At 31.6% G+C, this 20,481-nt stretch overlaps 1 protein-coding gene across 2 annotated transcripts in view; it reads left to right on the forward strand.

The window, feature by feature from the left end:
• LOC124538401 (sodium/calcium exchanger 3) overlaps nucleotides 1-7,272 on the forward strand; it is a 150,103-nt gene extending 142,831 nt beyond the window's left edge. For both annotated transcript variants that reach the window (XM_047115449.1, XM_047115450.1), the window contains exons 5-8: nucleotides 661-753; nucleotides 950-1,108; nucleotides 1,913-2,084; nucleotides 3,243-7,272. In XM_047115449.1, coding sequence (XP_046971405.1) covers nucleotides 661-753; nucleotides 950-1,108; nucleotides 1,913-2,084; nucleotides 3,243-3,447 — 629 coding nt within the window. In that variant the 3' untranslated portion in view covers nucleotides 3,448-7,272. The remainder of the gene's footprint in view (nucleotides 1-660; nucleotides 754-949; nucleotides 1,109-1,912; nucleotides 2,085-3,242) is intronic.
• The last annotated feature ends 13,209 nt before the right edge of the window (nucleotides 7,273-20,481 follow it).

The following is a 20,481-nucleotide window of genomic DNA, read 5'->3' on the forward strand; positions in this document are numbered from 1 at the left end:
TTTCATTTATGCCATCTCATAATACTATGAGATGAATATGTCAAACTGTTAAAGCAGCAGAAAGCAGTAAGCAGCAAAATTGATTGATATGTCCCAAAAGGAAATATTGTAAATTGTATGTTGTCAACTAGCATTGATAACCAAAAGTAATATTATCATACACTTCCACAAAAATAGGTCAACGTTAGCATTTCCATACTTCACCATTTAAAATATTTTATTCTGACGACTAAAGGTAACAATAATAAAGGCAGCCAATTTGCCAATTTTCCACCAGTGGAAACGCAGCCTTAAGGCTCTCATTCGTTCCGTTAAGCGTACCGACTATAACAGCTATTTCTGCAAGCTGAATAATTACGGTATAATTCTGTTTTTAAACTTTTGCAATTATTTTAATTTCATCGGTATAAGTAGGTTTACTGATTAAATTGAAATTGTATGTTGTTATAGGTTTAATATTCAAAACTATTTTAGTATAATTTGCTTTTATTACTGACTATATATAGATGTAAGTTACGTTACTATTTTTGATTAGGTCTTTTATAGTTCATTGGATTCATGTAAAATAAATTCATAATTTAAAAAAAATCAATGTTGGTTATAAGCTTATATAGACGTAAGTTACACCTACTTTACTATACTATAAATATTCTTATCTAGATAACCCTGACGAGCAACCTTCATGCGGAGACTACATTCTACATATTTTCACTCTTTTCTGGAAAATTATCTTCGCGTTTGTTCCTCCTACGGGTAAGTTGTATTTCTTCTTTCTCTCTCACACTTATCTTTTGTCTCACTCGCACTTTACTTTTATATTTTGGGCCTCTTACAAAGTCCACTAAAGTACACTTATAGTTTTATTTACTGTTCTTCGTTTGATTTGAACCAAGATTTGAATAGGTCTTAAGTCTCAAATAATAATTATAAATATTTGTCGTTTATTTAGACATTGGAGGCGGGTATGTCTGCTTCGTAGTGTCAATTATTTGCATCGGTCTCGTGACGGCCGTCATCGGAGATGTCGCTTCCCACTTCGGCTGCACCCTCGGAATAAAGGATTCGGTCACTGCCATCATATTCGTAGCTCTGGGAACGAGTATACCAGGTAAATTTGTTGTATATATGGCTAGCAGAGGATCATGATATGGATAGCAGATGGTCAAATTGATTACGACGATCTTTTAAATTTTTGTGATGCTATTAAATTCAAGGAAGTTAGATTAATTAGTTGTTGTTTTTTGCTGCATTTATGGGAACATTCAGATTATGGGTATATGTAAATATACTCGATATATTCGTACCGTTTTCCTCATTTATATATGTGATTAATGATTTTGATTTCATAAAGTTTTAGAGGTTTTTATAGCTCAGTGTCAGAGGAAGGTAATTTTTGTCAGTATTTTAATGTTATACAGAATAATAATCTTGTCCGAATAAGAAAGCGTTCAAATAGTTTCTATTTTTAAAAAAATATGTTAAGGAAAACTTGTGGGCGAAAAGTTATTTATTATGCAATTAGCGAGTTTATGATTGATAGCACACCTTGGGAATGAACCGATTGTAGTGTTTAATTTCAATACCAATAAGTAGTTTTATTTTTTTAAATTAACATGGTTATTTTTATTATAACAGTTATTAATTACGGGATATTTGCCACGTTTTTTTTTATTCGTCGTATCGTGAACAAGACATTCGTAGATCATGTCAAAATATCAAACTCCAATGAATAAAAATAAAAAAACATGGCAATCATCCCTATCTTTAATGCTTTAGCATAGAATTAAGGAATTTGCGATAGAGTTTTAATTTGTGTGGAATAGGATTAGCTTATATCACTGTGACATCAATAATTTTGTTGTTTTCAAACTTGATTTATGGTAAGCTATTTCTGACAACCTGATATTTCCAGATACATTCGCCAGTAAAGTAGCAGCAATACAAGATAAACACGCGGATGCGTCAGTCGGTAACGTCACAGGTTCGAACGCCGTGAACGTTTTCCTGGGAATCGGAGTCGCGTGGACAGTGGCCGCTGTTGTACATTGGAGTAAAAATGAAAAGTTTGTCGTTGATCCAGGAAAGTGAGTATACTTGATAGGAGAGTCTTTTATTTGTCTTTCATGATCTTCAAGTGGAAAGTCTTGAGTACAATCGTCTAAATCAATTTAAGTGCAACTCTTATCAATAAAGTAACAGCCTGTAAATTTCCCACTGCTGAGCTAAGACCTCTTCCATTAAGGAGAGGGTTTTGGGCATATTCCACCACGCTGTTCCAATGTGGATTGATGGAATACACATGTGGTAGAATTTCTATGAAATTAGACACATGCAGGTTTCCCCACGATGTTTTCCTTCACCGCCGAGTACGAGATGAATTGTAAACACAAATTCGGCACATATATATAGTGGTGTTTGCCTGGATTTGAACCCGAAATCATCGGTTAAGATGCACGCGTTCTAACCACTGGGCCATCTCAGCTCCTTACCAATCACTTACTTTTATTCCAATAATACCTATATAATGTATTATGTAATGCAATGGATACATTAAGAGGTTTGTCTCGACTCTGTATTAAGTCAAAATAAAAGGTAATTAAACAAATTCCAATGTAATTTAAATTTATATTTATCACTTTTATATCAGTTTTACTATATCCTTAAACTCCATGGGAATAAATCTAGAATCAACATTAAGACCCAAAGCGTTAACCCCTTTTAAGTCGTCGCTTTATCATCATGGAGTTGTCAATGTCGTCGTTATTGCAGAATCGTTCGAATTTTTATCCTCACTAAAAACCAAAAAAAGCATGACTCAAGCTCTTAATGTATAAAGTGATCAGAAAAAGACGATTTAACATTTTCATCCATTTTCACTTGAGATTGTGTGCATTTGACATTTAACGCAAAATTTGATTGAATTATATGGTTTGATTATATAACAACAACATCAGCCTGTAATTTTCCCACTGCTGGGCCAAAGCCTTTCCCTTTGAGAAGAAGATTCGAAACATATTCCACCACGCTGTTCCAATGCGCGTTGGTAGAATACACATGTGGCTGAATTTCTATGAAATTAGACACATGATGGTTTCCTCACGATATTTTCCTTCACTGCCGAGCACGAAAATAAATATTCAGTGGTGCCTGCCTTGGTTTGAACACTGGGCCATCTCGGCCCATTTGATTTTATGGCTCGATTCTTTGTTGAAAGGTCATCAACCCTGTTTTTTTTTCAACAGCCTAGCATTCAGCGTGACCATGTTCTGTTCGGAAGCGGCACTTGCTGTTCTAGTGTTAGTTTTGCGGCGGAGAAAGTCCATCGGTGGAGAACTGGGTGGACCACGAGGTATCAAGATCGTTACGTCCATGTTCTTCTTCTCGCTGTGGCTGATATATCTCACCATGTCCACTTTGGAAGCTTATGGTTACATTGAAGGATTTTAATGGTTTTAATTTTTTGATCGCTTGATTGCTTGATTCGTAACGTAGACGCTTCCTATTGGATTATATTAAACTTAAAATTAGTTTTGATTGGATCTTCGAAATTAATATTAAATGTGTTCAAAAAACTTTCACAATATTAAACTCTCGTGTTTTTTTTTTATTTATTGGAACTATTTCTAGGAATACAAATAATATTCAACTATATAGCTTACTTTGGCTGTAATCTATTCGACTTTCAACTATAAAAATCTCGGCTCTATTCTAATTCTATTTCCAAAAAAATATTAAAACTTTTAAATGAAAAAAAAAAAAAAAACTTTTCAAATATAGAACGTAGAACGAACGAAGGGAGCGGTTCAAAAATATGACAAGGCATAGTGTTCCTTTACCTGTATATTAGTATAGTTGATTATATATTATAGATGTTTCCAGAAATTGAGGCGATGTGCTCAAATGTACAGGCTTAGAATTCGAAATGTATTTACTCCTTCTCGAAGTTTTCCCTTTCAGACTTCTAATATCATTATATGTAGCCTTAAAGGCTGTGGTATAAAGGTCTAAGTAGAAATAAAGTGAAGTTTATTATAATAATATATGTAATGAAATCGTGTTGACAAATGTACGTAGGCCATTGTTAGAATAATGTTTAAAATATATCAAAAGTAGTCTAGAATAGTGATGGGCGTATCGTTATCGATAGAATTCTAATTTAGATTTAATTTGTAAATTGTTACAATAAATACTTTTTGCATATTGATTTTGAAAAAGCAATATTGTTCATTCGATTTGTCCCATCACTAAGCTCGGTTACTTTTATAGAGGCGATTATTACACCAGATTATATTTGTGTCATAATTAAGGTCAATGTAGATGCTTGGAGGTTTATATCATTTGTTTTATATATGTCATCTTCAAGTACGTACATATAACTTTAAAGCTGCACTTATAATTTTTTTATAAATTAAACAGTATGTTACTTTTGTATATTTCAATTCAATTTCTTCAGAGACATATATCACAGAGTAAATATTTGTTTTTTTTTTATTAAAGTGTTGTTATTAAACTGTCAATTGATTTTAATTATTGTTGATTTTTTAAATGTATACTTGAATTATGAATAACGTCTGTCTATAATAATTACTTCTATTAAAGTTGACATTTAGCGTTGTCGATTTATAAAATGAAAGAAATATTTTTATCGATAATGACATGTAACGTCACTATGTGTTTTGATGTGTTAGTGTTCTGTATATAAGCGAAATGGATAAATTATTTAGTTATTATATCATAGATTGTTCATTACGAAATCAGATAAAAAAAAACAGAAGATGGATTGAGCAGCATTAAATGGCAGAAACAAAATCGAATGTAAAATTTGATGCGTCGTTTCACATCACTAGCAATTCGTATTTGCATCGGTCGCTTCACTAACGACGATAAAAAACACTTCGCAGGTCCGTTTGTCATTAACGAATGACTATTTGTTACATTAAGTATTTAATAATATATTTTATTAATAATGTTGTTTTTTATGTGAATGTGTGAAGAATATTTATTAAATTTTAACGATTTTTCCTATATAATATTTATTTAAGGCTTTTAGTTTTGATTAACAGACTTCTAGAAGATTATACATTTTGTTATTCAATTCTATACTATCAAAAAAGTAATCTAATTGTCAATCTGATTTAATTCAAGTTATATGATTTGCGTTAAACAAACCATTGCTGTCAAATTAAAATTAATAAAATTGAAATTATGTTAAGCTTATGAAAATCTTAATTTTTAATTCGAAATTTAGTAATAGTCCGCTAGGGCAAGTATTCATAAATCCGGGTTCCGTGGAAATTTGATCACATGAAAAAATTTATAAGATTAATTTCAAATGTATATCAGAGGCAATATTAACAAAATACTCTGTACAAAATAATGTTATACTTAAATATTTTCAATAAAAAAACTCGAAATTATGCTCTGTAATTGATAATATCGTTTATGAAGAAATATAATTATTTTGACAGATTAAGCCATCTTGATTTTGAATGTCGAACAAAATATCAACATATCATGACATGTAATTCTTATTCTTTATCTCTTTTCATGGGTTTGACAGCTGTCAACTCTGTTTAGCATCAAGGAGCCCGCGAAAATAATCTTGCCCACAGACTATATAATATGAGCAAAAAAACCCAAAAATGTTTTCTTTAATTAAATTTAAACGGAATGAGGCTTATAATCAATGGCATATATTTACTCTAGGTCTAGTTACTGCCTATTTATAACTAGTTATAAACAATCAAATAGAAGATCGAACGCTTTACGACATAGAATATAAAATAGAAAAAATATATATATTAATCCTACTTACACTTAAAATGTGCACATAGATTAAAAACTTTTTAGAGTTTTTCTTTCAAATGTCAAACTTAGTATTATTGTGTTCGTTTATAATCTATATTCATTAGTGCTTTTGCTTCGTTAACATAATTATATTTTAAGCTTTGAGTATATAAAAAAATAATATTTATTAAATAACTGGTTGATAAATGATAATATGACAACGAAATTTTAAAATAGTATAGCAAATTTAGATTTATGAAAACAATTAGAGTCTCAACTTGAAATTTTATCTGAAATCACCGCCTGCAAGGAATAACATTGTAACTTTATTTTAACAACTCTTATGTTACAATACTCTACCTCTCTTTCTTTCTCAAAAGGCCTTTTAACTGACAACATTCAAAAGTATTTTTGAATTATGATGAAATATTTTTAATAACCTAACCCAGTTTTATTTTTTTAAAACAAATAGCTCGGACAGTGATAAGATTTATACTCAAATAAAATTATTATGTAAAAATTAAAAGAATACAATATAAAAGTTTTGTGTTAATTAATAAAAAAGAGGTCGCAATGGTATTCCTAGCAGGGTATTTTAATCTACTTATATTTGCTTTTAATAATACACATTAGTCATATTTTTTAACTTTTAACGTTTTTGGATTTTTATTATGCTGATTGTTCTCCTCTGTACATCTCTCTGGACCAAAATTAATTTCGAATTTATTTACATTAGGATCTTTTTGAATATATTTATATATATAATTCACTTTTATGATCTTTTAGATTTTTTAAATTACATAGTTTATCTGTAGCGAAGAAAATGTTTTATAAATAAAATTATTGGCAACCTCCGTGTTCTATTAAAGATGAAAACAATTGTTTTAAATATTATTTTTTTACAGAAAAATATTTACATATATATGTATCTAAATATATACATGTATCGTAGTCATTAATCCGATTATAAAATATATACTATTTTATGTTGCTATTTTTGTTGCTTGTTGAAAAAATAATTAAACAATTGACCTAAATTGAATTATAAAAGTTTATTTTTTTCAAAAGTAAATATTTAATTCAAATGTTGCAGATCGAATACTCAATTCATCTTTTAATTAAAAGCCCAGTTTTGTGCGGGTAAAACTGAATTTAATACATTAGGTATATAACAAATATAGAATATCAATGTTGTAGAGAAAGTATTCACAAGCATATTTCTAATAAACATGGCTTTGCACTTATTACCTTAAGCTAGCAATGTTACCCAAACTCAATTTTCAACATTCTACGTACTATAATTAGTGAGTACTAGAGCAAATAATTTTACCCTACTCTACTTCGCTTATTAATAGAGTCACCGTTTCAATAATTTATTATGTTGCAGTCAATAACAATATTCGACAATTTATAAAACATCTCGCCTTTAAAGTTTAACATCGATAACTGACCTCGATAGTATTCGTTAAAATAAATAATTAATAACGATATTTTTTTTATATTAATTATAAAGTTTTATTGAAACTGAGCTTGGTTTTGAGCACGTGACCGCATTCGATGGAGATTGGCGTGAGATTTGCGGATGTGCTTGAAATGGGGCGTGGTTTCCCCTGAGCGACTTTATCGCTCAGTTATTGGGTTCTGACTTATGGATATAACAAATTAGACCGATAGTATATCTGAATATAACATGGCTTAGAGCAAACATTAAGGAAATATAAAACAATTGAATGCTCACAGTTGGAAACGTGTAGTGGGCATACTGTCTCCAATTGTTGAATTTAAACATAAAACCTTTTAAACATCAATTATGTAATGAAATTAATTCTATTAATCGAATACATAAAATTTTATTCCAGATATTTTCATGAATAATGTTATGTAATGTAACTTTATTTTATAACCATGTCAGATCAAAATGAAACTATCATAACATATTTGTAATCAAAATAGATATATATATATAATCAAAATAGATACATATATATTTACTAAATGAAAAAAAAACACTGTCAGCAAAATGCAACCTTTCATTACAAATAAAAAAAAGCAAACGCATTTTAAAGTTGTTCTATTTTTAATTACAAATATATACAATATAGTAAAGAAAGTGTTACTATTAATAATGAAATTGCTAATTCAAATACAATTTTCAACTAATTCGAAACTTAAGACCTGTAGAGTTATTCCGTAAGAATCTCGAAACTCAGAGAACAAGAGTGTAATGTCGCAATGTGATATTCGAAATTGACATTTATAATTACAAAAATAATACGTTATATAAATCAAAATCGCGTATCACAGTAAGTCACTTGTCGACATTTATAATTTGCGATACGAACAATTCTAACTGATTTCATTTAATTTTGTTGATTGTTTAATTAGTTTTTTCTAATTTTAATATAAAATATATTTAAAACTTATTATTCCATTAATATTTTGTTTATATTTGTCTATTAATAGTAATAATTATTGTTTTATAATTAATGTTTTTTTGCGCACTAACAATTTTATTTCAGATAATTTATTTTCAACTTTAACGCATATTAACAAAGACTATATTCGTAAATCCGAAAATAATATTTATCAATGGTGGCTATTTGCTAGAAAGCTAATTAGATAATTGTAGGAATACTTCTACTCTATACATTTCCTTATTCCTATATCCGTAGTATTCACTCTTAGGAGTAAAATATCAAAATCCTCTAAAAGTTTATTTTTTCTTTGACACATTAATTCCATACAAAATATAACCTAACTAATTGTGAATGATCTTCTAATGCTACTAGAATGTTTAATTTTACGGTACAATTTAATTTGTTATCATTATATTTTTTATCTGTCTCTGCCTGGAACATAATTGATCATTTCTGATAGTAAATGTGTTAAGTAAGGCTTTCTGTCTTGTAAAGTTTATCCTCAATGTAGTGTGTATGTTGTATTTAACAAAAGAACGGCACGCCAATCAAATGTTGTAGTTATTTTGATAATTATTATTGTTATATGAATTAAAGTGTTTGTTAAGTACTTAGAGAGGCGTTTTATTTCAATACCTTCATTTAGATTATTAAAAAAAAAAGTTTTTATTTGCTCTCTGTACAATATATCTGCAGACCTTACATCTCCAAGCTGTATATTAATAATTGCAGGAAAAGTTTTTCTCTTTTTTTTAAATTGAGGTCAATGACCTTTGCACTGAAAGTTGGTAGAATAAACATGTAGTAGAGTTGTATACGACACAAGCGAGCTAAATCAAAGCGGCCAATCATGAGGAAGTTTCCCGTTTGGCTATGTTATAGTTCAGAGATGTGTGTACAAACACAGATACACTTTCCCTTACAGCAACAACAGACTGTCATTTTCCCACTGCTGGGCTAAGACCTCCTCTCCCCTTTTTGAGAAGAAGGTTTGGAGCATATTCCACCACGCTGCTCCAATGCGGCTTGATGGATTCACATGTCTCGTTGAAATTAGACACATGCAGGTTTCTTCACGATGTTTTCCTTTAACTCTGAGATCGAGATGAATTATAAACAGAAATCAAGTGCATGAAAATTCAGCGGTGATTGCCTGGGTTTGAATCTGCAATCATCGGTTGAGATACTTTTATCGGTACCTAGGACTTGAAACTAAGACCTATGGAGATATCATTGTGGGTTTATACTAGCCATTAAACCAACAGGGCAGTCAAAATATATAAATTAAACACAAGAAAACTCTGTCGCTCTTTTGGTTTTAACCTGTAATTATCGATCAACATTAAAATATTCCAGCTTGGGGCATATTGTTTTATCTATTTACAAGGTTTTAATGGGGTAAGTCAAAAAAAAGTAATGTGTTATTTATACTATATACGTAACCCTAAATAATCAAAATCAAAATAAACTTTATTCAAGTAGGCTTTAACAAGCAGTTTTGAATCGTCATTTTACAATCAAGTAAAGCTACCACCGGTTTGGAAAGTATATTCTACCGAGAAGAACCAGCAAGAAACTCAGTAGTTATTCTTTTTTTAATACGTTTCATTTAATGATTTATTAATATTTTTAAAGTTTTACAGTTATTTGCGATATTAAAAATATTCATAACTTATTTTCACATTGTTTTAAATAGTAATGCTTTTAATAAAATAAGGAACATAATTTTAACATCACATTAACACGAAACCAAACAAATATTTTGTTGAAATGGTCTGTAAACGTTTAAAAATGGGGCACAATTTGACCTTGTATATATTGATAAATAAGGGGCACATTAGGCTTTGTGTGGGTTTCATATTAATTTGCTTGCTTACTTACAGCATTTAAAAATGATAATTTGTATATTTACGACTGTAAAATATATAAAAAATTAAAATAAACTGCTTCAGTTTATTCATTTATGTGTATGAAATATTAATTAAGTATTTAAAATGTATACAGATATACGAAGATTTTATATGTTTAAAAGAAAATTTTGTAATGATAAAATCGTACTAGCTTTATGTAAGCATGTATCAGTACCATTTGACGTTCTACCACCTAACAGTCATACTGAATATTGCTGTTTTCTAGTTTGAAAAGTATGTATGTCAGTGTAACAGGCACAAGGGACAACATCCTTCTCAAGGTGACTTATAGGCAACGTAAGGAATGTTTAATATTTACAGCACTATAAATTGTCTACGAGTAGTGTTCATCACTTACTATACGGTGGGGTCTGACAGCCTAGTTTATATTCGTAGGCCAGAACGATGTTTTATTTATGGTTTTTGTACAAAACAAAATTGCTAAGCTGGTTGATATGAAACCTCATTTCAATAACATAACGTCAACAATTTACTTCAACTGCCACAAAGTATTCATCTTTATAAAATAAAAAAAATAAAATAATATGCATAATTTTATTGTCATTTTCACTTAACTCCAACTAGTAGTTTTATAAATATTATAAGATATTAAATGGAGGATAAAATTCAGAGAGCGTATAGTATGACGCATAAGCACAGCTTGGTTGAATAGATCGGTAGCTGAGTTTCTACATCGCATTATTTGAAAATATTCTTGGTAAAATTTAAAACCTTTCAAAGCCACGACGCACACAAAAATATCAAATAAAAATAAGAACTTAAAAGACATATGATTGCAAGCTATTATAGTATTATTTGCTCGTATATATAAGAGCTTCAATTAATTGAAGTTGCAATAAAATTCAAGACGTATTTCCAGATGACGTTTATATATAGGACTTAATTGTTTTGTTCTATGGACGTTAAACATTTTTATCTTTTCCCTTGATCGTAACTGAATTGTTTAGAATAAGAACATATGAAATATAAAAACCATATAGGACAATAGATTTGAACGTACTTCTCGCATCATGGAACATTTTTACTAAACAAGAGCTGTAATTACTATTGAATTCGGATACTAGAAATCTATAAGGTCGCATCGCCTGCAAACCCACCCATTCGATAACTGCTTTTGATATAAACATTCCTTTGTACGAGACAAACATAAAACACAAACTCTTTCATGCGGGCTGGCGTGTATGTTTATCTTTTGATCTCTCTAGTTCGATTGGAACGTTCCAATTTCATCACATAAAACGTTTTATTTAAGGTTTTATTCAATCAATTTTATATATAAAAACTAGCTGTGCCCGCAACCTTGTACGCGTTTGAATTTAACAAAACCTTGTAACCTTAGATTATTAACATAAGAATTAATAACATTAAATGCTTAAATATATACAAATATGAACTAAAACTAGTTGATTTATAAATTTTGACCGCGTGGAGTGGTGGCAAGAATGGTAGCAGCATTTCCCCGTTGAATCGCAATTCCGATCCTCTGGGCAAAAACCGAAACAAGCCCTCCTATCACCAGCGGATGAGGCGCAACGCACAACGCAATGAGGCGAAGTGTTATACTTTTGATGAAGTTTTTTTGCAAACTACTCCAAGCCAGGCCAAGTGTTTCGAAAGCAAATGGAACAAAAACGTAATTAGATATAATACACGAATATTTAGTTCTTTTTTTTTGCTTTAGCTTTTTTCGCAACGGCACCGTCTCTTAACATTGTTTCTCGGATATGAGATGGGGCCAACATGTCAACGCATGTAGCATCCCATACAAGGGTCCGTCCTCGTTTCCAGGGAACCAATGTTAATCCATCAACTCACTTACCATCATCACGACTAATTCCACGAGGCTCAGTAAGAGCAGGAAAGTCGATGGTGGCAAGAGCCCTTTTTAGTATGTCATTAAGAGAACCGTGGCGGAAAAGCCTGCCTGAACTCCTTGGGCAAGAGAGACAATGTAAACCGAAAGAGTCCACCTCCTTTCAAAACGAAGATATATTAATTAGCCTGAGTTACTCCTTATTATATCAGTTATCCGCATCACAGACAGACAAAAATTGTTAAAAATGTTATTTTGGTATATTTACCGTGTTTACATTTATATGCATTAAGTAACAAAGGCATATTTTTATATTATAAACAGGCACTCCAATTTTAGTATGTGTATAGATACTAGATGATAAAAAAGCGTGGAATTAATACCTGTTGACTTCCAGACGCAGGATATGTTAATTTTAATAATTGTATTAACTGACATGACTTTGTATTTTATAAATGTCGAAAAAGCAGTAGTTACTCTTTTTCGACATTTAAGTTTCTTGCCGGTTCTTCTCGGTAGAATCTACTTCCCGAACCGGTGGTAGCTTCACTTAATTGTTAATTGACGATTCAAAAGTGCTTGTAAAAGCCCACTTGAATAAAGATTATTTTGATTTTGAATAGCCTATAATAGAACAAAACAGTCTGTAATGACCCGTCGTTAGACTGAAGCCCCTGTTACTTGTTGAGAAGTTTGGTAGAAAGTTATGTTGTTATGACTATTCAAAAATAATATATAGCCTTCCATATAGCAAAGCCTGGAGAATTACTATATAATTTCGTATCTTTTTCACAGTTATTTCTTTTATTCTAACGCAATTTATAAATTTTAAAAACAATTTTTCATGAGAATTCTACTAGACTTGGCTAGTATTAAATGGATAAAAATAAAATATTTCTCGGAAACTGTCTCTAAAGGAAGCGTAGCGCAAAATACAAGTAAAAAGAAGCGAGTTATATGTGACCAGTACTGGCAGTTAATAAAACAGAATACATTTTTTTTTTAATAAAAAATGTTAATGTAAAAAAAGCGTTTTTTAATTTTAAAAATCCTTATGGATTATAAGGATATATACATTATTGAATCCCTGATAGATGAGCTATTTACCCGCATCTAATAACATATAAATAAATCTTGCACTTTTTATGCCCCAATTACCATTTTGACCTTGTAATATTCAATATTGCATATTATGCAATATTACATAAGATTTATATTCATGGTTTTATTTAGCGAACAAGATGAATTGATATTTGTCTTCATAATAAATACTGCAATGTCGTATATATTATCTGCACTGCATTTTCTACAAACTGTAGTAGAGCAACCGCAAGCTTACGGTTTAAAGGCTTCGCTGCCATACATTCACATACACGTTACAGACTGTAGCGGAAATTGTATAGATTTAATTTTTAAAAATATTTCATATTATTCTTTGATATTTAAAAATAACAGAAGTGTATGTCCGTGCCTTTATATCATAGATAATATTCGAGGAGAGACAAGTAAGTTATATTTTTATAACATATGATATATATAAGTGGATGAGTAACTGGGTACCCGACGGTGGTCACCACCGCCCATAGTTGTCTATGGGCGGTGGTGACCACTGTGGCACTTTAAGAAATATTAACCACTTCTTTCATCACCAATGCGCCACCAACCTTGGGACATTTGTGCCTTTAGTGACATTAGCTTCACTCACACTTTAAACTGATATACATACAGCAATACTGAATACTGCTGTTTGACGGTAGAATATCTGATGAGAGGGAGTTGGTAGAACTTTGTGAAAACCCAGACGGGCTTTCTCAATCACCAATTATAGTGTGATATATATTAAAATTAATCTTTGTTAATAGATAAGTTTCAATTGAAAAATCGGTCATAGTAATGAAAATGTACAGGGTTATTGGTAATCCGACATACATCCGCTAGGAGGTGATGGGGGTGACTATTTGCGATAATTTTAACCCCCATATGCATAATCCAAAAGTGAACCATTTTTGAGTTTTTAAATTTTTTAGCTTTTTCCAAAATTTGTCAAAAATGCAACTTACAACAAATATCAATAAAAATCTATTTTTTTCTTCTGATTTATACAAACGAATAAACACAATTTTTGTCAATATTTAAACAATCATTATCAGCCCAAATTTAAAAATGGGAGACCGAAAACGATATTATTTGAATACATTTTTTATATTTTTTCCTCAAAAATGTCCTAAAAACTAAATGAAGTAAATTATTTTAAAAACCGTTTTCTTAGCTTTACAAAAATGTTATAAAACTAGAATTTATTTCAAGGCATCCGAAATAAAATGACCAGAAAGGACGCTGGTGGAAATTCGTATTCGAACATGAACGAATTTGTATACACATAAATTTAAATCATAATTTATGCAGAACAATTATTAACCACAATTTTTTAATATCAACTAAATTCAAATATAGAACTGAAATAAAAAGTGTGCTGTTACATTTTAATTAGGGTCTGAATGAGATCATTACATAAAACGCGTAATCTTATTACTGTTCGCACTCAGAAGACGAGTGTTTGCTAACAGTTCACTGAGCCCCATTCTCTCGTGCCCCACGATGTTTCGCGACTCGCATTTGAATTTGTCGAGGGAATTGAAAGCTTACAAAACCATTATTGTACTGCACATGTATATAATATTGATCTAGATCTTATGTCATTGTACTAAGGTTCATATTCACTTGTTTTATTTGAGATTGAGCTCTAAATGTAAGGGAATGTTTTGCGTAGAGCGTTTTAAATTTATTGTCATGACAATTTATGCGTTTTATCCAGCTATCCAGAGATATGGGTACTCTTTCCTTCTTGCTTGTATTCAATTATTTCAGCAACTTTAGATTTTATAATTAAAATATTATAACAAAATTAAAATAAAAGTTTATTACTATAAATAAAAGTCATTAAATTTAGCCCCAGAATTACAATTAACTACGTCAAATTATACTGTTTTTTGTATGATTTCTCATTTAAGCGTTAAAAGTTCAGTCGTTTGGGGATGCAAAAGTTTCAAAATCGTCACTGATCCTGGTTCTATTATTGCACCCATTCTTATTATAAGCGATAAGGCTATTGGTGATTCAAAAAAAAATAAAAATATATTAATTGTTCTTATATCAAAATACATATCTCACAGAGGCCCTATAACAAAACCTTAGCTAACAGATTAGACAATATAAAATTAATAGAGTAGTTGTTTTGTGCTAATAATATATTATATAATTATAATAGTAAAGAGTAATTTAGAAACTTGCTTTACAATCTTTGTGAGTTAAGAACTATGTTTCAAATTAAAAAAAAGCTTTTTTCTTTTCAAAAAAGCGATCGTTTTTTTCGTAGCTTGAAAATTAGCAGCAAATAAATTTACCCTAATAAAAGTGCTGTATCATCTCGTTCCAATTTCGAAAACAACGATGATTTTCCAACCCGCCATTTTGAAGAGTAGCAATTTGTGGAAATGTTACCGAATGCGCAGTTTCGTGTCGTCCTTGCGTTTTATCTTATATGAATATTTTGAATATATGCATTCGAATTGGATAAGTTTTCTTGTTTATTTATTTATTTAAAAAAAAAACACAACCTTAATTTAGTTTTTTTGTAAACATATTTCAGCGGCAGCGATGGTTGAGAGGTACGATTGTCCTTTTCTGTGTTCGGCGGTACGGGGTTCATCACGATGAATTAAAATAACTCGTAGTATAGTAAGTAACAAAGGTTTATTACAAATTAGTTTTAAGTAATGAGGTGTTATACTTTTGATGAAGCTTATTGTACCACCAATCCAAGGGTCAAGCGTTTCGATAGCAAATGGAACATAAAAGTAGTTTGATATAAAAGTAAAGTAAAAGTAATAGCCTGTAAATTTCCCAATACTGGGATAAGGCCTCCTCTTCCATTAAGGAGAGGGTTTGAAACATATTTCACCACGCTGTTCCAATGCGGGTTCGTGGAATACACATGTGGCAGAATTTCTATTAAATTAGACAAATGCCGGTTTTCTCGTGATGTTTTCCTTCACCACCGAGCACGAGATTAATTATAAATACAAATTAAGCACATACTCGTATATATGTATAGTGATGCTTACCTGGGTTTGAACCAGCAGTCATCGGTTAAGATGCACGCGTTCTAACCACTGGGCAATCTCAGCTCAGTTTAGTATAGGTCATGAAAATTTAGAACATTTTTGCTTTAGCTTTTTATCGCAGCGGCACCAGATCTTAACAGTAGTTTACCTTCGATGGATTACAATCTAGCAAAAAATAATGCGTTAAATTGCAATCATATTCCACGGTTCACAATATTACAATCAAATTTAAGCATTTAATGTTATTAATTCTTATGTTAATAAAAAGTTTTAAGTAGTTATACCGACAGTTTTGACTTGGAGGTGTGGACTGATCCGTTACTTAAAGGCAAGTGTCGTTATCCAGTCCCCATACTCTCTAACACGACTCTGTCCACGTGACTTTAACATTCCATTACGTCACCGCGTTTACCCGCTACTCTCTCTCTGTCTCTCTCTCTCTCTCTCTCCTGTGCATTTATTATTCCCATCTGATGGTGGGGTCTACCTTCCTAGTCTTTTACTTCTATTTCGCTCTATTTGACGTATCGTTTTCAGTAACATTGCAGGAAATAAGGATCTTTTCTGACCACATCTGTCCATCTGGTTTTAGGTCGCCCTCTGGGTCTTGACCCTATAACGTTAAGATTGATCACTAAATTTCCTATGTACTCTGGAGGTCTTCTGATGTGCCCAAACCAACGCAGTCTGCTTTCTTGGAGCTTGTCAGCATGGTCACGTACTCCCAGACTACCGCAAACGTACTCTTTGTGAATTTTATCACGTCTGGTCACTCCGCACATCCACCGAAGCATCTTCATTTCAGCCACTTGCAAGCACTGGACATGGCGACGAGTCAATGCCCACGTTTCGCTACCATAGGTGAGGACTGGTCTGATAATGGTTTTATATACGAGGCCCTTAAGTTACATCATCGTATATCCTTCACCTAAATTTCGTGATTTAGATCCCTGACATTTTGTTTAGCCGATACTATAACAATCAAATAATCTTCCTTTAATCAAAATGACTGGCTTTCCACGACACATATATATTTGTGCAGAATTCATTCGTAACATTTGATATGAAAAATATACAAGCAAATTAATTTATTACTAAAACTTTAGACGGTAAATCAGCATCAATTAAAACATCCGACAATACAAAGCAAGCGACCTTAATTAGGAAATCCTTGATTGTGTTGCGTTTCCGTTTTAACCTGATAAGATTTGTTATAGTATTATTAGTTAGTTCTTGGTGGGTTTTATGCTGGCCCGTTTGTTAAGGCACCACCCTCCCATCAGATATTCTACCGCCAAACAGTACTTAGTATTGTTGTGTTCTGGTTTGAATGGTGAGTGAGCGAGTGTAACTACAGGCACAAGGGACATAGCATAATTGTTTCCAAAGTTTGGCGCATTGGTGATGTAAGGTAAGGTAAATATTTCTGACAGCGCCTTTGTCTATGGGTGGTGGTGACCACTTACCAACAGGTGGCCCATATACTCCTCCGCAAATCTATAGCATAAAAAAAGAGTTACATGACTACATAAAGCGTGATCGCTCCTATTATTTTCATAGAAATCTGATGGCATCTGATGGTAAGTGTCCGTATTATGTTAATATCTTTTATACCGCCAATGTACCCCCGGCTCAAACTGGTTACACTGGCTCACAAAGGCTTAAAATCGGAACTGAAAAATTCTGTTCGGTAAATACATTATTAACGCAGGATCGACATTGAACCCTATTGTCACCACCACTCCTAACACAAGTGAAAAACTTAAAAGAGGGGTGGTAAATAGGAATTACAGTAATTCCTTAATTAATTTAAGGCTATGCTAGTATTTTTTAAAAAGTATATGAAGTTTTAAATAACAATCAAATCTCAATACACGAACAAACTAATGCTCGTGAATACTTAATAACAAATATAGTCAACGAAAGCAAACAGTTATGAAAGCTATTGGATACACGGGTTACTGAGTAAGCCAAATATTAAAAGAATCACACGTTCGAATTTCAAAACTGCTCTACGAAAGTGCAACTGTTATATTTTTCGTTACAGCTACGGTATCGAGATTTTTATCTCTGGTTGTTTTTTTTATTTTCGATGATTGCGAGCTTTTGTTCAATACTTAGACTATTATTAAGATTATAACGTACCGTCAATAAATAGAAGACTTTTGTAAACTAGAATTTTAGTCTGAATATATTTATAATCTATACTACTATTATAAATATGAAAGTAACTCAGTCTGTCAACTTCAACAACAGCCTGTAAATTTCCCACTGCAGGCTAAGGCCTCCTCTTACTTTTATTGGAGTAGAACATATTCCCCCATGCTGTTCCAATGCGGGTTGGTGGAATACACATGTGGCAGAATTCAATGAAATTGAACACATGCAGGTTTCCTCACGATGTTTTCCTTCCCCGCCGAGCACGAGATGAATTATAAGCACACAATTCACACAACAATCCATCTTGGATCTCAGTCTTTAATAATAACCAAACCAATAGACCGAATTTGATGAAATTTGTTGTGAAGCAAACTTAAACTCCAAGGAATGACATAGACTAATGCCTAACACTTGATTTTTTTTTCTTTTTTATGTAATAGGTGGCAAACGAGCAGGAGGCTCACCTGATAGAAAGTGACTACCACCGCCCATGGACATCTGCAACACCAGGGAGCTTGTAGGTGCGTTGCCGGTCTTTGAGGAACGAGTAGGCTTTTTTCTTGAGTTAACATGTCGTATCGGTTCGGAAAAACCGCCGGCGAAAGCTGGTTTAATAAAGTGGTTGTGCGAGGCAGAAAATGTCTTAGAAATCGCGCTGTTGTGGATTTTCGGACATCGAGGTGGTGCGGGTGAAACTTCGGATTACGACGAGATTTCCGAAGGTGAAATTCAGCAGCCGGGATTAATCCGAACAATTCCTCTATAATTAACACGCTACAACACAAGCGAAGTCGCGGGCGAAAACTAATGAATATATATTATTTTATGTAATTAATATTTGCCCTTGTTAGTTAATATTGCGTGCGAAATAGTAGTACGCATGTCTGTTTATAACTGTCATTAATTACGCCTGTGTTCCTGCGTGTATGCATGACATTATATCCGCGTCTATCATTTATTTTTAATCCAATTTGTACTTTGATTTTAGAACTCTTTCGAAAATACTTGCAGTTGCCCGCGGCTTCGCTCGTTTTTTAAGGTGTTCGTTGTCACGTGTCAGGCAAAAAAATAGCCTATGTTCTTAGTTGGAGTTCTAATTTGCTTCATACTAAATTCCATTATAATTCGTTTCAGCGGTTTGGTCGTGGGAGAAAGAAAGAGAGAGAAAGAGAGACAGATAGTCAGATAGAGTTACTTTCACATTTATAATATTAATTATAGATATATTTGTTATCAGGGTTCGACCTTGATTTAAAAAATTGATACTTAATACACGTAATTAAGGGTTGATATTGCGTGCGCGATAGGGTTGCCTGTGCGTATAATTGTTATTCATTAGGCCAGTGTACGTGTATGTACGAGTATGTCACAACTACATAGGTAAGATAGGTTTTTTCAAGCTTTTATCGAACTCGCAATATTATTAGTTATAAAAAAGCGTGGAATTAATATCCATTGTCTTTCCGGCAGGATATACAAACATTTATAATTGTATTTAAATAACACGAATGTATTTTTAAATTTTGAAAAAGAGTAACTACTGAGTTTCTTGTTCCTCTCGGTAGAATCTTTCCGAACTGATAGTAGCTTCACTTAATATAATTGTTAAATGACGCTTGTAAAAGCATACTTATTTAATATGTATGTATGATAATGTAATAAAGTATATTTTGATTTTGATTGAGTTTGCTTAAGTCAAATCTAGGAAACTGGATTAGAACCACTTTATCTTGTAGAGTTGAATGTAGGATGTTCGTTCAATTTAACTGACAAAACATTTCACTGATAGATATAACTTGATTCTGCACTCAGGATTGGCTCTATATGAAGGAAGTTAGAAGGAACAATAGTATAGATAAGAAATTTGTATTTATGGTATATTTTTAAAATTGTTATTATCAGGTAGGTCACTTAATTAAATTGTTTAACGTCGAAATTTTATTCTAAAACATATATCAATAGATTGAAATTAGGGTGATTTAAACTGCCAATTTTTAATTTTATTTATCTTCAATCTACAATAATAAAAATAATTGTTTATCCAAACAACCGTAATGAACGATTTTTTTCGTGATATGTTATTTAAAATCAACGATTTGTATGTAAAATTATTTCTAGATATATAACATTTGAGATTATTTCATTCTGTACAAAATATTTACAAATTATATATACAAACTTTTTTCCTTTGTTGCTCCATTTATACGTGAAAATTATATCAAAATCTGTGGAGTCGATAAGAAGAAGTG

This window comes from Vanessa cardui, chromosome 20 (genome assembly GCF_905220365.1).
Source record: "Vanessa cardui chromosome 20, ilVanCard2.1, whole genome shotgun sequence".
NCBI classification, from domain to species: domain Eukaryota; kingdom Metazoa; phylum Arthropoda; class Insecta; order Lepidoptera; family Nymphalidae; genus Vanessa; species Vanessa cardui.